The sequence below is a fragment of the Prinia subflava genome, chromosome Z (genome assembly GCF_021018805.1).
Source record: "Prinia subflava isolate CZ2003 ecotype Zambia chromosome Z, Cam_Psub_1.2, whole genome shotgun sequence".
Taxonomy (NCBI): Eukaryota; Metazoa; Chordata; class Aves; order Passeriformes; family Cisticolidae; genus Prinia; species Prinia subflava.
In genome coordinates, this window is record NC_086283.1 from 44391042 (window position 1) to 44409992 (window position 18951).

Consider the following 18951-nt stretch of genomic DNA (forward strand, 5'->3'; position numbering starts at 1 on the left):
TACTAAGAAAAGTTTTTTCTTCCAGTAATTTAATGGCTCACTTAGAGAAACAGGACTTAAACATGACCTGTGGAAAAAGACTTCTTCTTTCTTTTCAGTAAAGAAATACGGAAAAAACTGCAAAGAACAACTCAATGGTTCTAGGCAGAACCTGACCAAGAAAGACAGTGTGAAAAGTACTGAAGCTGAAGAACCTGAACGGAACTCAAAAGGTACAAAGGACCATATTGCAGAAAAGCTGATACACTAAGAAAACAATCTGGACCTATCTCTTGGCAACATGTTTTGTGTCTTTTTCCAACTGGAGATGTATCTAGGAATGTCTCAGATGCTACTGAAAGCACTGAGTGAAGTGACCGATTTCTGCAGTGAAATGAAATATTAGACCAACTTTTTACTGTTGATTATACCCAAATTTTAACCTAGTTAGAATGACTGGTACAGCTCACAACTGCCTCAGGCATCCACAGAGTATCTCTTCTCAATTGCAACAATAAGGACAGTGAAAAGGTGTATCAATTTATATCTTACAGTAGCAGAAAGATACAGTCCTTCCCACTGTGATGTGGGGATTAGCATCTCTCCATATTCCAAAGAAGAAAGTGTACACGTGGAATATATCTCCTTCTGACAATACTTCAGAAACTGTTTAAATCTTTATCCATGTTCTCCTTCAAACTAGAAACATAGTAACATGGAGTATCTTATGAAGCAGGAATTAACTGGTGCTGAAATGGGAACCTGAAATGTTGAGCAAAAACAGCGAATAAAACCAGAAGACAGCAATTCTTTTTATTACTGCAGCATTGCCTAGAAGGCCCAGTGTAGCCAATGTCAGTATATATCCAGTGTACATTGCAAAACCAAAAGCTTAGAGAATGTCCAGAGCAAGCAAAGACAAAATGAGCAAGACAATTTCTTTGTCTTCATATTAAATTTGGGTCCTTTTATGGGTAGCATTGCATTGCTCTGGTTTAAACTTGGAAGTCCTACAAAAAAGGCAAAAAACTAGAACTCCCGATGACAAAAATTGAACCAAGTCATGTGACAGGGGCTAAAAGGCAAATATCACATTGCTTCCAACTGCTAGAACGAAAATACTGCACACTAGGAGATCATGTACTGAAATCTCACACAGATACTTGTGGACATAGATATTTGGTTTTAGAGTACCTAGGGCAGATTCCAAAAAACGCACCACTTTTCAAGCACAGTTACATAGGTATTTCAGGAATATACATAGTTGTAAGTACATATATATCTACAGTTCAACAAACCCCATCTCTACTTATGCTATTGATACTAGACAGCAATAACAAACAGCACTTAAAATTTTTAAAAGATATGAAATTTTGTCCAACTTGCATTAAACAGGAGCAACAAATCATTACCCTGTGTCAGGAAAACACTTAGTGCACTTTCCCTCCTCCCCCCAAAGCAACAAAGATTTGTAGAGTCTGGATAGCTTACCTGCTGATGAGAGAATTTCACTTTGGGATTATTGTCAATTTCCCACAACCCTTCATTAAAACCCTTTCTTTTATTTGGTTTGCCGTATTTATCTTTATTTTCTGAGTAAGGGAATATGTCCTTTGGCCCCAAAAATGCCCTTAAGGAAAGAAAGAACAAAATTCACATTTTAATTGGTTAGTCTTTTCAAAGAAGTAAGCACCAAGTGTTATTAAATATTAAATTCATTTGTACTGTAACAACTACTCTATTAGAGTCCTTAGTTTTCTAAACTTTGGCCTGCAACAGCCCAAGGTTTCCATTACTACCACCACACATAGAGACTTCCCTCATTCCCAGAGACTGCGTATCGGGGCAAGAAAGGTCAATACCGTACCTTAAGATTGCAGCTAACAAGTCAACCAGCTACTGTGAACCCAATCAATTAAAAACTATTGAACAATTAAAAGAGCAATTGCTTCCTTGCAGAAGAAAACCATGCCTAAATGTTAAGAATAAAGCAGCCTTGAATATTTTTATTGTGTTGGATGTGAAAAAGCACCACTTGAATATACTGACTGCCCACATATTTTTAAGCATTTTATGTAAGAATGTAATTAATTCAGCGTTAATTCAGTAGCTTTTCAGGGTCTGACAACAGAACCTCACAACTTGATTTATGAAATTTAAACAATAAAGACTTTCTTATTTTAAGTTTCTCCTTCAGTTGTTTTCTTGATGAAGTAAACATGACAATTATTTTATTTTAAAGACACTCTTGGAATAGTCTTGATGCTGCTTGTGTATCTTTTCCAGATAAACAAAAAACACTCCTATCCCTACTGTAAGCTGTCAAACCAAAGGTTTTACCTATTAGCTTTTCTCATATGACAAAGGCACAGTATTCACTACTGGCATCTCCAAGTTAAGACTTGGGAAAACGAGGTACCATGTTACTGAGAAGCAATATTATGGTTTATGCTGAAGAGCATCAAAGACTATTTCATTTCTGCTCCCCCTTTGTGGCCTTTTGAAGTTTGGATTTCTCTGTAGCAATCTACCTGGTGTTAACAGAAAAATATACACTTTGGTGGTACATTCCCAGTTTCAATCCATGCCTAGACTTTGTGTTATTGCAATTATATTACACCCAACTACTTGAAAAGTTGCTTTCTGAAGTACCAGCTCATGGTGAAGTTAAACAGATACTTCTTAGCTGCACTCCACTATTTCCTTCATTATCCTTAGAAATAAAAGCAGCTACTCCCTCCACTAAAGGGAGGAAAGAAAAAGAAAACACACAGAATCTCATGAAATTTTAAGCATTTTCTACTCCAGCAGTGAACACTCATTTATGTGCACAAAGTATTAAGTAAGCCATTGTCAGCTTAGACTGTAAATCACCCACCTCTTCGCAAGGATAGCTAGAGAGGATTCAGCCAGTGTGGGAAACGTGCACCTGCAACGCTTATTTACCCAGACCAAAAGGATGGGGAGGGAGACAGAGCAACTGGGAGAGACAAAAACAGCAAAAAACCTGACTCTTCTTCCCTGTTCTCTGAAATGAAGCATTTTTCCAGTCTCTAAGCCTTTGCCCACATTTTCAGGCATTGAAAAACACCTGAAAACAGCTCCTGTGAAAAGGTTATGAGGCTTACTAGGCTGTTGCAGTTTAATCTTCATATACCAATGAAGAAAAAGGAACAAGAATAACTGAATGAAAAGAGTACCCTAATACAGAAAGTCCAGAAACTAGAGTTCAGTGTGACCTGTTTGTTTGTGACCAAACAAAATTTGTACAGATACAATCTACTGCTACAACATATCCAAATAGAGTGTTTATTAAAATAGTATTCATTTTATTACTCTCCCTAGGTAGTAACACATTCAATTGTGGTTTTTTTACAGAACCTGAGAGAAAACAAAAAAACTGCAAAGTACAGATAATTACTTATTTACAGTAATTTTATAAATTCAATTAGTACTTTTTCTAAAAGTCAAGTAAGAATTATTCCCAAGCCAGTCTTGCTTCCCTTTCCCCCCATGGTTCCTTTTTCCTGCTGTAACCATCCACACAGCCTGAAATACTGTCATCCTTTATACAGGACTTTTTAGCACAATAAAAAGATTATGTGGGTTTTCAGAGTTGCCACTACTTACAGTAAGATAGACTGTACACATACACCCTACTAAAATGCTAACAAAAGTGTAGAATGTCTAACTTTGCACAATGTGTAAGCCTTAACTGTGAGCACAGCACAGAACAAGTTGAACAAATTTACTTTAATTTCTACAAAAAAGTACATGAAACTGTTAACTCTACATAATTCCTGATGGATCACTGAAGCCACTATTTACAGCTAAAAGCCTATACAAAATTACAGGCCACGGAACATCAGTCTGTCACTTGATCAGTTCCTTCCTATTGTAATTTTCAGGTATCTATCTGCTGTAAGGAGTAAGTGAGACCAAGAATTATAAAAGTTTCATCTATTATCACTCTACAGATCTTGAGATAAGAAATATGTTTTACAAACACCAGGAGACAGCTGGGTCATGGAATATCCTGTACATTGCAACATGCGTGAAAGAGAGGCAAGAAGCTTCTCTGGTATTCTACGGGGTTCTGAAATGTAGTAACCTGGAACCTAGAGCCTAACAAAAATCAGATCGCAGCAAAACTTTATTTTTTAACAACACCAGAGTGAGGAACAAACATTTCAAATTACTCATGCAAACTAGAAAAAAAGCCCCCAATTACCAAACCTTCCAAACCCAAACATCTCTTAAGAGCCCTAAGCTAAATCTGAAGTAGGACATATAACTTCTCAAAACTTGAACAGGTCTTTTAAAAGCTTTAGATGAGGAGTTATTTCTGTCTCCTTCACATTCAACCTGCATTCCCAAACTTATTTACAACTGTACAAAACCCCAGTGCAATCCAGAATGACACACAGCACCAGCAGAACCAAAGCAGTACTGTGTTGCAGCTGCGAAAGTTCATTTGTATGAAAAATTTAAGAAAAGAAAGGTAACCTAATACATTTAAACGATAATTAAAACAATGGACAAGACAAACCTTGCAACCTTGAACTGAATTCCAGGAAATGTTCTTTACCCACAAAATTACAAATAAAAATTCCAAACAAACTAAAAAAATTTAATCATTGAAAGATTTATTGAAAAATGAGATTAGCTTAAAAAAATACATGCCAAGCATATAGTTATCTTTTTCACCACAGAAATCACTTTTTAAGACAAGTAATACCAACAGTAGGGTTTGACTTACTCTCTAAGTCAACAGGACAATGTATCTTGTGTTATCAAGGCTTACTAAAAGATATATGCAAAGTACCTGATTAAAGCAATTTCAACTGATCTAATAAAAAGAAAAAAAGCAAGAGCCTCTCACAAAATGTGAGAAACAGATAACTTCCACGAACAACTTCAATCTGCCATTTTATTAAGAAAAATACAAGAATTAAATGGACACCAACACTTAGGTTTAAATTGCTTGGGTTTCTTTTAGCAACTATAACAACAAATGGAGCACTGAATCTGATGATGCCTTAAATCTACACTAACTCAACCAGTCGTGCTAAAAAGCAACACAGTAATTTTCAAAACCACAGAACTACATAAACCCCAGAATACTTTCTATTAAATTCAGCTGTGGAAAACATACAATCTATCAAAGCAAAGACTGCTCAAAGTACCCAAAGGTCAGTATTCTGCAGGGTGATAGATATGAAGCTAACTGCACTTCCTCATCTCTCTCCAGATCTCATAAACATCACCCACAACCCAAAACCTTGTCAGAAAAAACCCCAAATCCTAAACAATAAAAACAACCCCAGTACATGATTACCTGCCCATTTCTCAAATTTTGCTTATTTCACTTTCTTTGAGAACATAGTATTGAAAATTTTGAGGATATACAAAGCTATAAGTCATTACAGAAAAAAAGAAAAACTAATCAGCCACATCACTGTGGGCACAATTTCTTTCTTCTCATGAGCCAAGTGTACATGTTATGGTTATGGTCTACCCTTCACCTGAACAGCTTAAGTGAATGTTAAAGAAATATGTCTCGAAAAAAGAGATCAATTTAGGAAGATGTGCTGATAAATACAATAGCTTGAAATACACTACATTGAGAGAAGATAACTTTTTGTTACAGCATTTTAAAATAAAAAAAAATACAATCCTGAAACATAAAGGACTTACGTCTCATGGGTGCCAAAAAAGAAAATAGGCATTTTATTCATAGGAGGTTTTACTGCTCCATCAGGAACTTCATCCACCTAAGAAAAACACAGCCTATTATAATTTAAATTCAAGTCAAGAACAGTTTAAGGGGAAATATGTAAAAAATAAGCATTAAAATGGGAATAAAAATAAGCTAAAGAGAAGTAAAGCAGGAACTGAGATCTCTTTTTAACCGTATGTAAAAAATATAGCTGAATCAAACCCAGTATTAGCAACAATAGAAAATTACGTTACTTTCAGTATACAGAGACAGATTTCACACGACCACTTCTTTAAACAGAGAGATTACAATGCATTACAGGTAAAAGGCACAATTCAATTTCATCCATCCTTAAGGAAATGCAACAGAAAAACTTCCTACCCTTATGCTGACCTGATAACTTGTGGAAGCCCAAATATGAAGCACTAATAAAAGGATAATAAACTTTAAAAGAACCCCAATTCTTAAGTCAGCATTTTTGCTAAATACCTTTTTACCTCCATTCCCATAACCAACAAATGACCTACAGCAGTCCAAGAACTTGGCATGCCTTTGCCACGGGAACACAGAGAACACCAAAAAGGACTGGGCAAGTTACCACATACACTTAGCCTATTTAAGAGAAAGCACAGTAGACATAGCCCACCTAGGAGTAATCTTGCCATAAATTCGTGTTTTTCTTTTGCCAAGAACAGTTATTTGGGGACATCATTTTTGTACAGCTCTAGGGGCCTGCACAAGCTTCAGTGTCACGCTACCTTCAATTCCCTAAAGCCGCGTTACACAAATTAGGACAACTAATGACTACTTGAGAGGGCTACTTGTTACGGGTCTGCAATGTGACTGTAAAGCCGCTTCCAACCCCGGGAGCCCAGCCGTGTCCTCCCTCACAGGAGGCAAAGCTGAAGGCACTGCTGAGCACAGATGTGTAAGAGAACGAGGCAGCGGAAGGAGGGGAAGCCTTACCCTGGCCGGCCAATGGGGGTAACCTTTCATCTTGGCGAAGATCAAGTCTCCGGGTTTGAAATCTCGGCTCATGTTTTCTCGCCGACGTGACGCCCTGTCGCCGCCAGACGAGCTGGGCTAAGAGAAGCAAAGGCTCTGCGCCTCCAGCAACCACCGAGGGACTGCCAGCCACAGGAGGTGCCACTCGCTGCCGGGATAAACACACCAGGGCGGGGGAGCGCGGAGAAGGGCAACACAAGAAGGCACGTCAGCAAGGGCAGGCAGCCTCCGGCTGGGGCGCGCTGCGCCGTGCCCGCCCTTCACCTCTGCAAAGAGACCCCCGGGCACTCCGCAGCGTCAGCCCCCGCCCAGGGACAGGGCCAGGCCGCCCCCAGCCAGGAGAGCCACCCGCCACCTCGTCCCGATCTCCCCCGTCCCCGACCGGCCAGTCGCCCCCTCACGCACACGGGCACGATGGCGCGAGAGCGCTGAACGGGGGCAGGAGGGGGGAGGGTGAGGGCGCGCGGAAAAGAAACTCCGCCCGCCCGCGTCTCCTCCATCCATCCCTCCATCCATCCATCCATCCATCCCTCCATCCCTTTTTCTATCTCTATCCTTCTTCCCCCTGACTCCCCTTCCTCTCTCTCTCTCACCCCCAAACCGCCCGCCCGCTCGCCCACCCGCCGCTTCACCAGCAGCAGTGCCGTTCCTCAGTACCAATCGTGCTGGCGTCCGGCCCGCCGCCCGCCGCGGGAAACGCGGCCGCGCTGCCTCCTCCCGCCAGGAGGCCGGTACCACCCGGCACACCGCACCGGGGCGGCGGGGGAGCTCCGGAACGCCTCCGGGGACCCGGCGAGCGCCCCGTCGTAAGACAGACGGCTCGGCTCCCGTCTCCACGCCTGGGTGAATGCGGGCAGCCAAGAGAGGATAGACTCCGCCGGACAAGAGGCAGAGTTGGAAAAAGGAATGGAAAAAGCCTCGTTCGCTCCCTCTCCCCGCAGTCGGAAAAGTGGTTCGTTCCTCCTCCGGTGGGGGCGGAGCGGCCGCGGCGCCGCTGGAGGCAGCGGAGGTGGACGAGGAGGAAGAAAAGAGGTGGAGAGGAGGAGCTGCCGCGGCGGCGCGGCTGTGGGACCGCCCTCAGCCGCGGCGGGAGCCGAGCCGGGCTCAGCCACGCACACGCGCGGATGGCCCTGCTCAGCCACTGACTGACTGGCGTGGTTAATGAGCACCATGCTCCGTCACAAACCGGGCGAGTGCGACTGTCCCCGCGGGGCTCTTTGTCTGCCGCACGCCCCACAGGCAATGTTAAAGAGCCGTCCCCTTGCGGGCTTCTCATCCCTATTTGCTGCTGGTTCCAAAGCTGCCCGTGTTGCCCGGGTATACCCCAGCCACTTGCTTGAAGTCTTGACTTTCCCCAGCGTACAACAATCCAATGTTGTTTCATTTTCTTAAGTCTGGAACAGAGTCCTCACCCGCTACATAGTTGCCATTAACACCTGAGTCTGGAGGAGGTTCTTTGGTTTGGTTGATTGGTTTCGTGTTCTAACTAGGATTGCTACTAATTCAGGCTATGTTACTCCCCTTGTCCTCTCCATATCTATTCCCTCCTGGCTTCTTTACCAATTAAGCTTCCTTCTCACCTAGCATTTCAAGCCACTGCGCCCTCCTCTCCTGTTTCTGTCAGCTGATCTCCTTAATGAGTGCAACAGCCACTGCCAGCCTCCCCACAAATACCTTTCTTCAAACTGAAGACCTCAAAACCAGATATAAACCCACCTTCCTTCTTATGGCATGCTTGTCCTGTTGTACCTAACTCTAATTCTACATTCAAAATTATCTTGCCTGTCAGCTCTCTGTGGCTTTAGTCCTATGTGATGGCCCCACACGGCATTACCTGCAAGTCATACTATATCTGTGCCATACAGTGGGTGCCCAAACCAGCAGGAAGCTGAAGGACCGGCAGAGAAAAATTACTCCCTACACTGTTTCAAAAGGACAGACCTAGCCATTCTGTGCTCAGGTTTTCATCCTTGGTGTGTGGACTGATGCATAAGTTTTACAGTTCCGTTTTCTGCCAGCTGCCCTCTGTTCTTCTTGAGCATAAAGGTAAGAAGAGAGAGGAGAGAAAACTTGTGAGAAGAATATTCTTACTCCTTTCAGTTTTGATACTGAAACTCAAGTCAGGCCCAAAACACCCACTGCAATTGCCATAGAACAAGTTGCGATTGTTCTAGGCTCTCTCCTCCCTAAATGCAAAATGTTGCTTTATAAACTTCAACTGCAAAATTTCACACCGCCTGTGTTAAGCGAGAAAACCCCACAATTTTCTGATGGCTTAAACAAGTCAAATCTGTTCAATTTCCTTGGAGGTGGTAAAGTTCATATCCCCGAAATCAACTTTCTCACAAAAAATAGAAAGTCATCAATATATTAAGACACATAAAAAACTTTCTTCCTATGTAAAAATGAATGATCACTTGGGCCAAAAGTCCCCATCCCTGGTGGTATTTAAAAGACCTATATGTGCGGCACTTAGGGACATGGTTGAGTGGTTGCCTTTGCAGTGCTGGGCTAATGGTAGGATTCGATGATCCTAGATGTTTTTTCCAACCTAAATAGTTCTATGGTTCTGTATATGAGGTGTATTTTTCATTATGGAATGAAGGAAAGGTGTTTGTTTAACTACATGCATGGAGCAAGAGTATTGTGACTAAAATACATTTTTGTGAATCAATGTTACAGTGTGTGGGACATTTTGGACATATAAGCTAATATTACCAGTTCAGAATTTTCCAAGTTTTTATACTGTCAAAACCTATCACATCATTCAAATATGATGGTAAGTCTCTGTTTCCTTTCATATTATCACATAATTTATATTTTTTCATTAGCCGAGGCCATTTTTCATATTGGTTTTTGACTATTTATCAGACAACAGCAGAGAGGACAGCCTCTTCACTCCATATTTTTGATCAAAAAAACCTCCAGTAATGCTGTTATTAAAAGAACTGTAACATAATGAAATCTATTCTTGTGAACCTGGGCAAAGAACTTATTTCAATTGGCACAAAACATTTAGAATAATTGCATGATAGGAGAAGCAGAAAAACCATTGGTAAAAGCCATATATAGAAATCAAGTCAGAAACAATTAGAAATTAAGTTTTGAGTCTTTAACTGAGAGGGTGAAAATATTATGAAAATATTACGGAGCTCTATTTCTTTTTTATTAGAACTTCAATTTGAACCTTGAAGGATATACCACTGATATGTTACTGCTATTGTCCACTTTTATAGGACATGGTGGGGTGGATTTTATTCACTCCCTTATGGTGTTATTGTTTGACATCATACACGTTTACATCTGGGTCTTGAAATCTCTCAGTTGAGATGTTTCAAAGAACCTTTCCCTTTGTGCAGTGAGGCGACCAGAAGGGGAATGGTAACCTTGTTACCTCTGATGTTTCATCCACCCTGCTGTGATTTTTTTTGTCCACGGTCTCTCAAAACCATTTACCTGTTTGTTTCTCTTGATAATGTGAGTGAAGAGTGTGTGCTGCCCCGAACCTGAGGACACGCACGTCTCAGCCTGGCTCTCACCTCAGCCGGTCACTTTCGTCTCCTGTCCGCATACAGTAATTTTGGGATTCGGCACGCCTAGGCCGTGCCTGGGGCTGGCCGCGCGGCTGCCGGCCGGCGCGCGGGCCGTGCGCGCGGGGCTGCGCGCGCCGCCGCACGGCCCGCTGGTGACGTTCCGCCGCGACCGGAAGTTGCCGTTGGGAGGGCGCCGCGCGCCGGCCGCGTCCCTGCCGGTGCCACCTGGAAACGGCGAGGCGCTCCCCGGCGCTTCCCGGCGCTCCCCGGCGCTTCCCGGCGGCCGCCCTCGCCCCGCCTGCCCTGAGCGGCCTCGGGGTGCTGCTGCTGGAGCTCTATTCTGATCTTGTTCCCTCAGCCCTTCCTGCCAGGTAAAGCGCCAAAGCCGCCGGCGCGGCGTGCGCTCAGCGGGCGCCGCTCCGGGGCCAGCGGAGCGAAGGGATGCTGATACTTTGGTTTTTAACTTGCTTAAAATTTTTCAGCTTGCGTTAGTGAAAAGCTCGCGGTTCGTTCAGCCGAAAGTGGTGAGTTTTTATAGGTTGCAGCGCAGATGTGGTAGTGCCGCCTGAGTTTGTGTGCTTTAAACTAGTACATCTTGGTTAGATTTAGTTTGCTGGAGGGGCCCTTAGAGATCCTCGAGTTTCATTCCATTGCCGTGGGCTGGGACACCTCCTACTAGTCCAGCTTGCTCAGAGCTCCGGCCAGCCAGGTCATGACCACTGCCGGCGGCGGGACATCCACAGCTTCTCCGGGCAACCTGTTCCAGTGCCTCACCACACTCTCAATAAAAAATTTCTTCCCCACGTTAGTCTAAATCAATGGCCTTCATAAACTTAGTTAAGCATATTCACAAGTTCGTGAGGAGAATATGACACAAGTTTTGTAGGTAACATCCATTAAATGTATTGCCTCCTCAAGCAAAAACTTGTTTACTGTTTGTTGATTGAGGGGCTCTTACTAGCCACTCCATGACCCTTGAATTTGGTTTTTTTTCTAATTGAAATAGCATGCTTTTGGAGTGTATCCATTTGTGTGCTAATAAACTATGTTGTGTGTCTTAGAGAAGTGTTATATATTCAAAATCAGTAGCATTCCCAGCAAACAGTCATTAGTCCGTTTTCCTCCCTCCCCGAAGTGATAAAAAGACTTAAAAATTATTTCAGAAGGTTCTAAAATTTCAAGGTGGTGTAGATGTGTCAGAGGAGATTTTGCACATGTTTTGAGACAGACTTTTTTTCTGTTAGTTGCTCCTTTTTTTTTTCCCCTACTGTTCAGATTTTGGTATAAAGCCTTTTTTTTTTTTTTTTTTTTTTTTTTTTTTTTTTTTTTTTTTTTTTATAGATATTAAGAAAATGGTGGTATGAAACACTGATTTTTTTAGTCTTCAGAGCTATGTATTAATATGAAAATTTGACAAAATTGATAGAGGTATAGTTCCCTGCACCAAGATACCTCATTCTTTTTTATTGAAGCGATTAATCTTTGTTGAGTACAGTACTACAAGTACTTTGTCAAGATTTTCTTTCATGTTAAAGTTTTCAGTGTCCAAGTCACCAATAATTTAACGGAACTTAACATGTGCCTAGAAATTATACTACAGTCTGTAATTTGAAAATGAGGTTTTCAACTATTTTCTCATTTGAGATACAAAGAAAGCTGTGTTGTTTTCTCCAGGGGTATGAGTGACTGTTGTGTGGCAGTTATGTTTTGAGTTTTGTGAACGCATGCACCAAGGTGAATTCTGATGTGTAGATGTTAAAAATCACAAAGGATGCATCTAGCTATTCTATATGAATATACTGCTTTTCCGTAAAAACAAACAAACCAAACAACTCCAAATCAAAAACTCAGAGTTTTTAGAAATAAGGGGCTTTTTTTGCTGCATTTTCTGTTAAAATTATAGATTATTGTGTGAAATAGTAAAGGTAAGAAGACTTTCAGAAGCTGTGAAAGCAGGCTTTACAAACAGAGCAGAGAACTCGAAGCTAGCGGCAGCTGTAAAGCCTGAAAGTAGAGAAGATACAGTAATACAGCAAGCAATGATATGAAGTAACAGTAAACTGTTAACTGCAATAACAGTTGCAGCTGAGCTGGCTCCAAGTTCTCTGGTCTTTCTGTTCTAAAGCCTGCTTTCGCTGCTTCTAAAAGTCTTTACTATTTCCCGCATTTGAAGCAGAAATGCATTTTTTTCTTCTCCATATTTCTAGTGCAGCAACTGGAATGAATAAAATCACTTTATATTAACATATTACACCAACTGCTGTCATTGGAGACCACAATATAAAGAATACATTAAAGTAGAGTGGAGACATTGAAAGGAGGGCCACAAAATTCATGAAAGGCTTATGAGGAATGGCTGAGGTCACTTGGTATGTTCAGCCTGCAGGAGACTGAAGCAAGACCTCATTGCAGTTAGAATTTCCTCACAGGGGAAGTGAAGGGGCAGGCACTGATCCCTTATCTCTGCTGATCAGTGGCAGGACTTGAGGGAATGGCCTAAAGTTGCGTCAAGGGAGGTTTAGGTTGGATATTCAGAAAAGTTTTTTACCCAGAGAGTGGTTGGGCACTGGAACAGACTCCCAGGGCAGTGGTCACAGCATCAGCCTGACAGAATTTAAGAAGTCTTTGGACAGTGCTCTCAGGCACATGGTGTGACACGTGGAGTGTCCTATGCAGGGCCAGGAGTGGAACTCAATGATTCTAATGGATGCCTTCCAACTCAGCTTATTCTATGATTCTGTGAACATGTGACTGCAAACAAGGGATGGTAAAAATGGGCTCCGGGTAAGTTTCCTGTTTTGGACTTCATATGGATGTCCATCTGCTGTCATGTTCAAAAACAAACCTTTATGGCTCATTAATATTGACTGTTGAATACACCTTATGTTTCATGTTACCTTGCTTTAGTTAATGAAAAGAGGTCATTAATGAGTTTGTTGTGCAACTTGACGTAAACAATGGATTTAAAGTCTGCATTATAAATATGTTGTCTACATTGATTTCTTTTTTATTGTAACACTAAATTAATTTTTTTTTGTAAAGGTGAGTGGAGTTATACTTCAATTTAATATTCCTCCTGTATAATCCTAACTATTGCTGATTTATCTAATACAATAAAAAATATGTTCAAATAGAAGATTCCAGGTTTGTGAAACACTCAGAAGACTTGCTGTGTTAAAGGCTGTTATCAGACAGCAAACCTAGTACATGCAATCATGGTATATGCATTTATCTTCAATAGAATTATTTTGAAGAGGAATGTAGTTTGTAATAGTCTTACAAGATAGAGGATCTATGTACGCAAACAAAATACTTCTTACTGATATTATGAAAACCTTGGCAGGGGATATTCTGCTATGTTACTATATATGTATATATTAATCTACAGTATTTAAGCTTAGAGGACTAGAAATACAGTTCTCATAGCTGTCTGAAACTGTGGAATTATAGTTGCAATTGTTCATATGATGTAGTAGTAGCACTTGTTTTCTAACTGCTTGTGAGTATTAACAAATGATTCTTTCATTATGATAGTCAAATAAACAAAAACATGTCTCTGTTACAGATTTTAACGTTTTTATGATATGGAATAATCATCTTGAAAGTATGTTAAGTAAACGTATATACAGTCAGTGATTCATTCTCCAGAGTTTATCGTTTATGCGGTTTAAAAAGCTGCCGATTGGCCATGAGTTCATCTTCTCCAGTCAACTACTCTGTCACAGAAGCTAGAAGGTGAGCTTCATTTCTGTCTTTTTAAGTCTAGTAATATAGTTTCTGGTTTTGTGGTTTTTTTTCTAGATCCCTGAAACTATATAATTTCATATATAATATAATTTCATATAAATATATAATTTCATATATAATCAGACTGACAAAGAACCAGATACACCGTGATATATGCAAGTTATGCCATAAAAATACAGTTATTAGATCTTAAAATTATGGAATGGTTAGGGTTGGAACAGATAACAGACCTCAAAGGTCATTGAATTCCAACCCTCTGCTCTGGACAGGGACACCTTTCACTAGATGAGATTGCTCAGAACCCCATTCACCTAGGCCATGAGCCAACTGCCAGGAATGTGGCATCCATAGTTTCTCTGGGCAACCTGTTCCAGTGCCTCATCACCCTCACAGTAAAGGATTTTTCTAATACATAATACTTTCTAATATATAAACCTACTATATTTAAAGTCCTGTTTAAAACCATTCTCTCTTGTCCTGTCACTACATGCTCTTGTAAAGAATGTCTCTCCATCTTTCTTTTAGGCTCCCTTCAGGTACTGGAAGGCCACAATTAGGTCACCCTGAAGCATTCTCTTTTCCAGGGTGAGCAAACCCAATTCCCTCAGCTTTTCACCCATTTACTTCAGGAAAGGTGTTTTATCCCTCTAATCATCTTCTTGGGCCTCCTCTGGACTCACTCCAACAGGTCCATGTCCTTCCTGTGCTGGGACCCCAGAGCTGGATGCAGCCCTGCAGGTGGGGTCTCAGCAGAGCAGAGCAGAGGGGCAGAATCCCCTCCCTCCCCTGCTGCCCACGCTGCTCTGGATGCAGCCCAGGACACGTTTGGCTTTCTGGGCTGTGAGTGGCCATGGCTGGGTCATGTCCAGCCTCTCACCCACCAGGACCCCCAAGTCTTTCTTGACCAGGCTGCTCTCCATCTGTTCATCCCCAGCCTTTGTTGGTACTGGGGCTTGCCCTGACTCAGGTGCAGTGCCTTGCACTTGGTCTTGGTACACCTCCTGAGATTCCCGTGGGCCACTTCTTGAGCTTCTTCACATCTCCCTGGATGGCATCCTGTCCTTTCATGTGTGGCATTGTTGTGTGTAAGTTAAGTTGAATGGGACAGTCGTGAGTTACTGTTCAGTGGGGTTGTTTATGTTCAGAGTTTGGGTTTTTCACTTGGTGATCAGTGACCATCGTGGGGGCAGGAAGCTTGGACCGGAGGAGTAACATCAGGGAGAACTGGATTGGCTCACAGTGGTAGCCAGTCACTCGACGGAGTTACCCAGCAATTGGACAGAAAGGCTGATCAGGACCCCTAGACCGGAGCAAATCAGAAGGAACATGGTTTGGATCCACCTAGAGGCTCTAAAAGGGCTCCCCCAGGGAGGGCTGGGGTCTGCAAGGTCTTCAGACCAAAGGAGCACCCAGCACTTGTGCTGTTTTCTTTCTATTTTAAGTCTGCTTTGTCGCCAGGGGCCTTGGGCTTACCCCAACACTTCCCTGTTTCCAGTTGTGTTCTTCAATGAAGACCCTGTTAACCTCAGCACAGTGATTGGCTACTTTGTAACAGCATCGCTCAGCTCAGTGCCATCAGCCAACTTGTTCAGAGAACAGCTGATCCCTTTGTCGATAATGAAGATACTAAATAACACTGTTCCCAGTATGGATCCTGAGGGACACCACTTGTCACTGATGTCCTTTTGGACTCTGAGCCATTAATCACTATCCTCTGGATGCTACTGTTCAACTAGTCTCATATCCACCAGTGATGAGTCCACTCATCCAACCCATCTCTCCAATTTAGAGAGAAGGATGTTGTGGAGGACCATGTCAAAGGCTTTACAGAAGCCCAGATAAATACCATCTGTAGCCCTTCCTTTGTCCATTGATGTTGTCATGATACTAGATGATAAATTTTCTACACCTGGTGAGCTAACACAGTTCTTGTTGTCCTAAAAGCATTGGCCTGAGGAACTGCACAATGCCCATTGTGTAAGAAGGAGAACTGGAAGTTCACCAATCCCAGTGCCCTGCCAGCTTGACTATGTCAGCTCTAACGCTGGGGTCCCTGACCACTATGGACTACCAGAGAGACCCCCAGGACAGAACATATGTGTAAAAGAGAGGGAAAATGCTTAAATGATAATGGAGAAATTATTATCAGGTGTATTTTTATTCTGGGACAATCAATGAATATGTATGTAAAATACAGTGTATAAACAGAAAGCTAAACCCTTGTGCATCTGGCTGAATAAAGAATGCTTGCTTCTTAATGCTGCATTGCTATTAAAGAGTTTTTTATTTTATTGAATTTTTGGTAGCAGTCACTCCATCATTGCCAGTGTGCATACTGGCCATCTCATGTGCAAGAATTCTCACATGGGCATAGGAGACACAACAGGGAACAATGTCTCCATTTGGGAGCAATGTCATAGAGTTCCAGAAGGATTTTCTGCAATAGCTGTGGGGGTAGAGGTTGGTTATAAGTCTTGCACATGCATCTTATTTTTTTTTTTTTTAATCTGATATGTATTTGATCTTTGGCACAATTAAAGTAAACTTTAATTCATAATTCACTCTGTTTATCTTAACTAGGAGAGCTGTTTGTCACTATTTAAAATCTGGTTGTAAAAGCCTGCTGGTTGTATAGAAATAAGAAAACTCAGTAAATAGATACTTTGGTTAGGAAGTCAGGCTACAGACTGCTTCTTCAACTGCAGAAGTTTTGCATAATTACACTGCTACATAGTAAATGAAAGAAAGTTTCTCTGATACAAAATTACGCTACATTTTCAGCCAAATATGGAAGAAAAGCTAGTGAAAACTATTTCTCTGTGATGTTTGTTGACTGTAATTAGCTGATTTGTGAAGTGAATGTGAATTTTTAAACATTCTGTGATGTAGAACTCAAAAGCTGTTTCACCTGCTCATACACTTTCTTAAAGAGTCTTAAAGTACTACCAAAAATGCTGTCTTAGATAAAGGCTCTAAGTTGATAAAATATGTATTTTCATTCAAAACCAATGATCAATGAACTATTAGTATGTGAAAATGGAAGTGCAAAGCAGTCTCTGAATTCCTTTTAGACTGCAAATCATATATGCTTTGAAACTTTCCAGAGATTTTGCCTGATTCTGTGACTTAAGCTTCCAAGAACTTTATGCTTATAGCACTTTAACTGGTAAATGAATATGGAAGGAAGACTCTTCTACAGTAGGTAGTATGAAGCTTTCATAAAGTACTTACTGCCTGTGCTGATGATGCTCTGGGGATTAAAGAAAATACCACAGAAATAAGGTGGCTAATTAAGGATAATTCCTATTTTATTTGAAAATGTTTAAGTATGCAAATAAAATAGTGAAGTGGTAACATCATAATATTCTGTCAGTTTTCTTGTCTTTTTTTTAAAGTTGTTGATTTGGTTCTATGCTAAGAACAAAAATAAGCTTTTCAGCTTTGTATTATACGTTCTTACTAATAATATCATAAGTTTAGAAGCTGTGCATAAAAAGCTATTTTTAATGCTTTTTTCTCACCAGTACTTACTGTTGTGCTGTTCGTCCTCATGCTCTTATGCACAGTTTTCATTTCTATAATGTCCCTAATTTGCCATTATTTGTGGTATCATGTAACTGTTTGTGGTGTTGTTTTTTTCCCACTACTGGTCCAGTTAAGCACAGAGTTAAATTTTTCTCTGAGTAAGTTTTGTTATGCAGGTATCTCCAGTGTGCTCTTTTTTTTTTTTCTTTTTTTTTTTTTTTTTTTTTTTTTTTTTTTTTTTTTTTTTTTTTTTTTTTTCCCCTGGGTAATTAATTGAAGAGTTGAAGGGAAGAGCTTTATTTAAAGCTGATTGCCATAAAAACCAAGGTAATTTTCTTAAAGATTTGAAGATTTTTTTTTTAATTATTTTACACAAAATAGTTGTTCCCTTGCTTTCATTCCATGTGCTGTTCTTGCAAGAAGTATTAAATATCATCAGGCTTAAGTAAGCAGAATGACCTCTCTGCTGCCCACACACTATCAAAATGTTTACCCTTTTCTCAATCCTTGTTCTTTACATTAGTCATCCTTAACTTTCGGTTTGGGTCCTGTTTTTCCCTCTAACCTGTGTTTTGTTAACCTTAGTGCCACCAGGTTTTTGGGTGTCTTTAGTTGAGCCAGATACTTCTTGTATCATTGTTGAATAAGGCGACCTGCCTTTCATCGCTGTTTTCCCCAGCCATGGGAAAATAAAGGTCTACCAAACCTATTATGTGATGTCCACAAACAATTTTTATACAGTTTACAAGTGCTCTTGATGCCAAATTGACTTTTGCCTTTTTTTTTCTTTTATGTATTTTCCATATTCTTTACACATATATTTGTATCTCTGTAGCCTATCATAGTATTCATAGCTGGCATTTTACCTACTCTGTTAAACAGAGAGACAAAATAAATTTCCCAGTGGCTCCAACCTGGGGGGTCCAAGGTTAGATTTTTGGGGACACCAAGGTTGAAACTAGCTCTCCAAGACACATTTTCAAAAACAAAATTTAGTTCCTATATAAAGGGGGAGAATTCAAAGATGGTTGAACTGGGAAGAAATTACCTTACCACTTAGGTCTCTAATTGGGGATTTTTGTCAGATATGCTAATTTTCTAAACATAAAAATTGTGTATGTGTTGTATGCTACGTGTGCATCTTCAATGTTTTCCATCTGGTGAATTGTGCATCTAAGAATCCTTATAAAGGTAGCCCCTTTTTATCATCTAACTGTGTCTGGCTCATGATTTTAGGACAAGTGAAAAGGCATCACTCTCACTTTTCAGATTCTTCTTCCTTCCTTCATGACTTAGCACTGTATTTTCTTATTGCATTACCTAAGTGTTGCTTAAAATAATATGTGATTTTACTTACCTGGTTATTGATTGTTTGCTCTTTGAGACATGTTGGTTCCTCTGGATATGGGTTTCATAGTAAATACTGAGAGCTAATAATGTGCC

The 18951-nt window shown here is 40.8% G+C and overlaps 2 protein-coding genes across 17 annotated transcripts in view; one reads left to right on the forward strand and one right to left on the reverse strand.

The window, feature by feature from the left end:
- Positions 1-10310, reverse strand: part of PSIP1 (PC4 and SRSF1 interacting protein 1) — a 37514-nt gene extending 27204 nt beyond the window's left edge. For 2 of the 7 annotated variants that reach the window (XM_063423209.1, XM_063423203.1), the window contains exons 1-4: positions 7361-7502; positions 6665-6851; positions 5677-5753; positions 1471-1609 (exon numbers count right to left, since the gene is read on the reverse strand). In XM_063423209.1, coding sequence (XP_063279279.1) covers positions 1471-1609; positions 5677-5753; positions 6665-6736 — 288 coding nt within the window. In that variant the 5' untranslated portion in view covers positions 6737-6851; positions 7361-7502. Of the gene's footprint in view, positions 1-1470; positions 1610-5676; positions 5754-6664; positions 6852-7323; positions 7503-8644; positions 8737-10159 lie in introns of those variants that run through there. The other 5 variants (XM_063423207.1, XM_063423205.1, XM_063423206.1 and 2 more) reach the window with 5 other exon arrangements.
- A 99-nt stretch (positions 10311-10409) lies between these two features.
- The window catches only part of CCDC171 (coiled-coil domain containing 171), a 163147-nt gene continuing 154605 nt past the window's right edge, over positions 10410-18951 (forward strand). For 6 of the 10 annotated variants that reach the window (XR_010083542.1, XR_010083541.1, XM_063423196.1 and 3 more), the window contains exons 1-3: positions 10413-10607; positions 13802-13971; positions 14509-14568. Coding sequence is in view for 7 of the 10 variants with exons in the window: in XM_063423196.1 (XP_063279266.1) it covers positions 13925-13971; positions 14509-14568 (107 nt within the window). In the remaining 3 variants the exon portion in view is untranslated. Of the gene's footprint in view, positions 10608-13801; positions 13972-14508; positions 14569-18951 lie in introns of all 10 variants that reach the window. The other 4 variants (XM_063423202.1, XM_063423201.1, XM_063423200.1 and 1 more) reach the window with 4 other exon arrangements.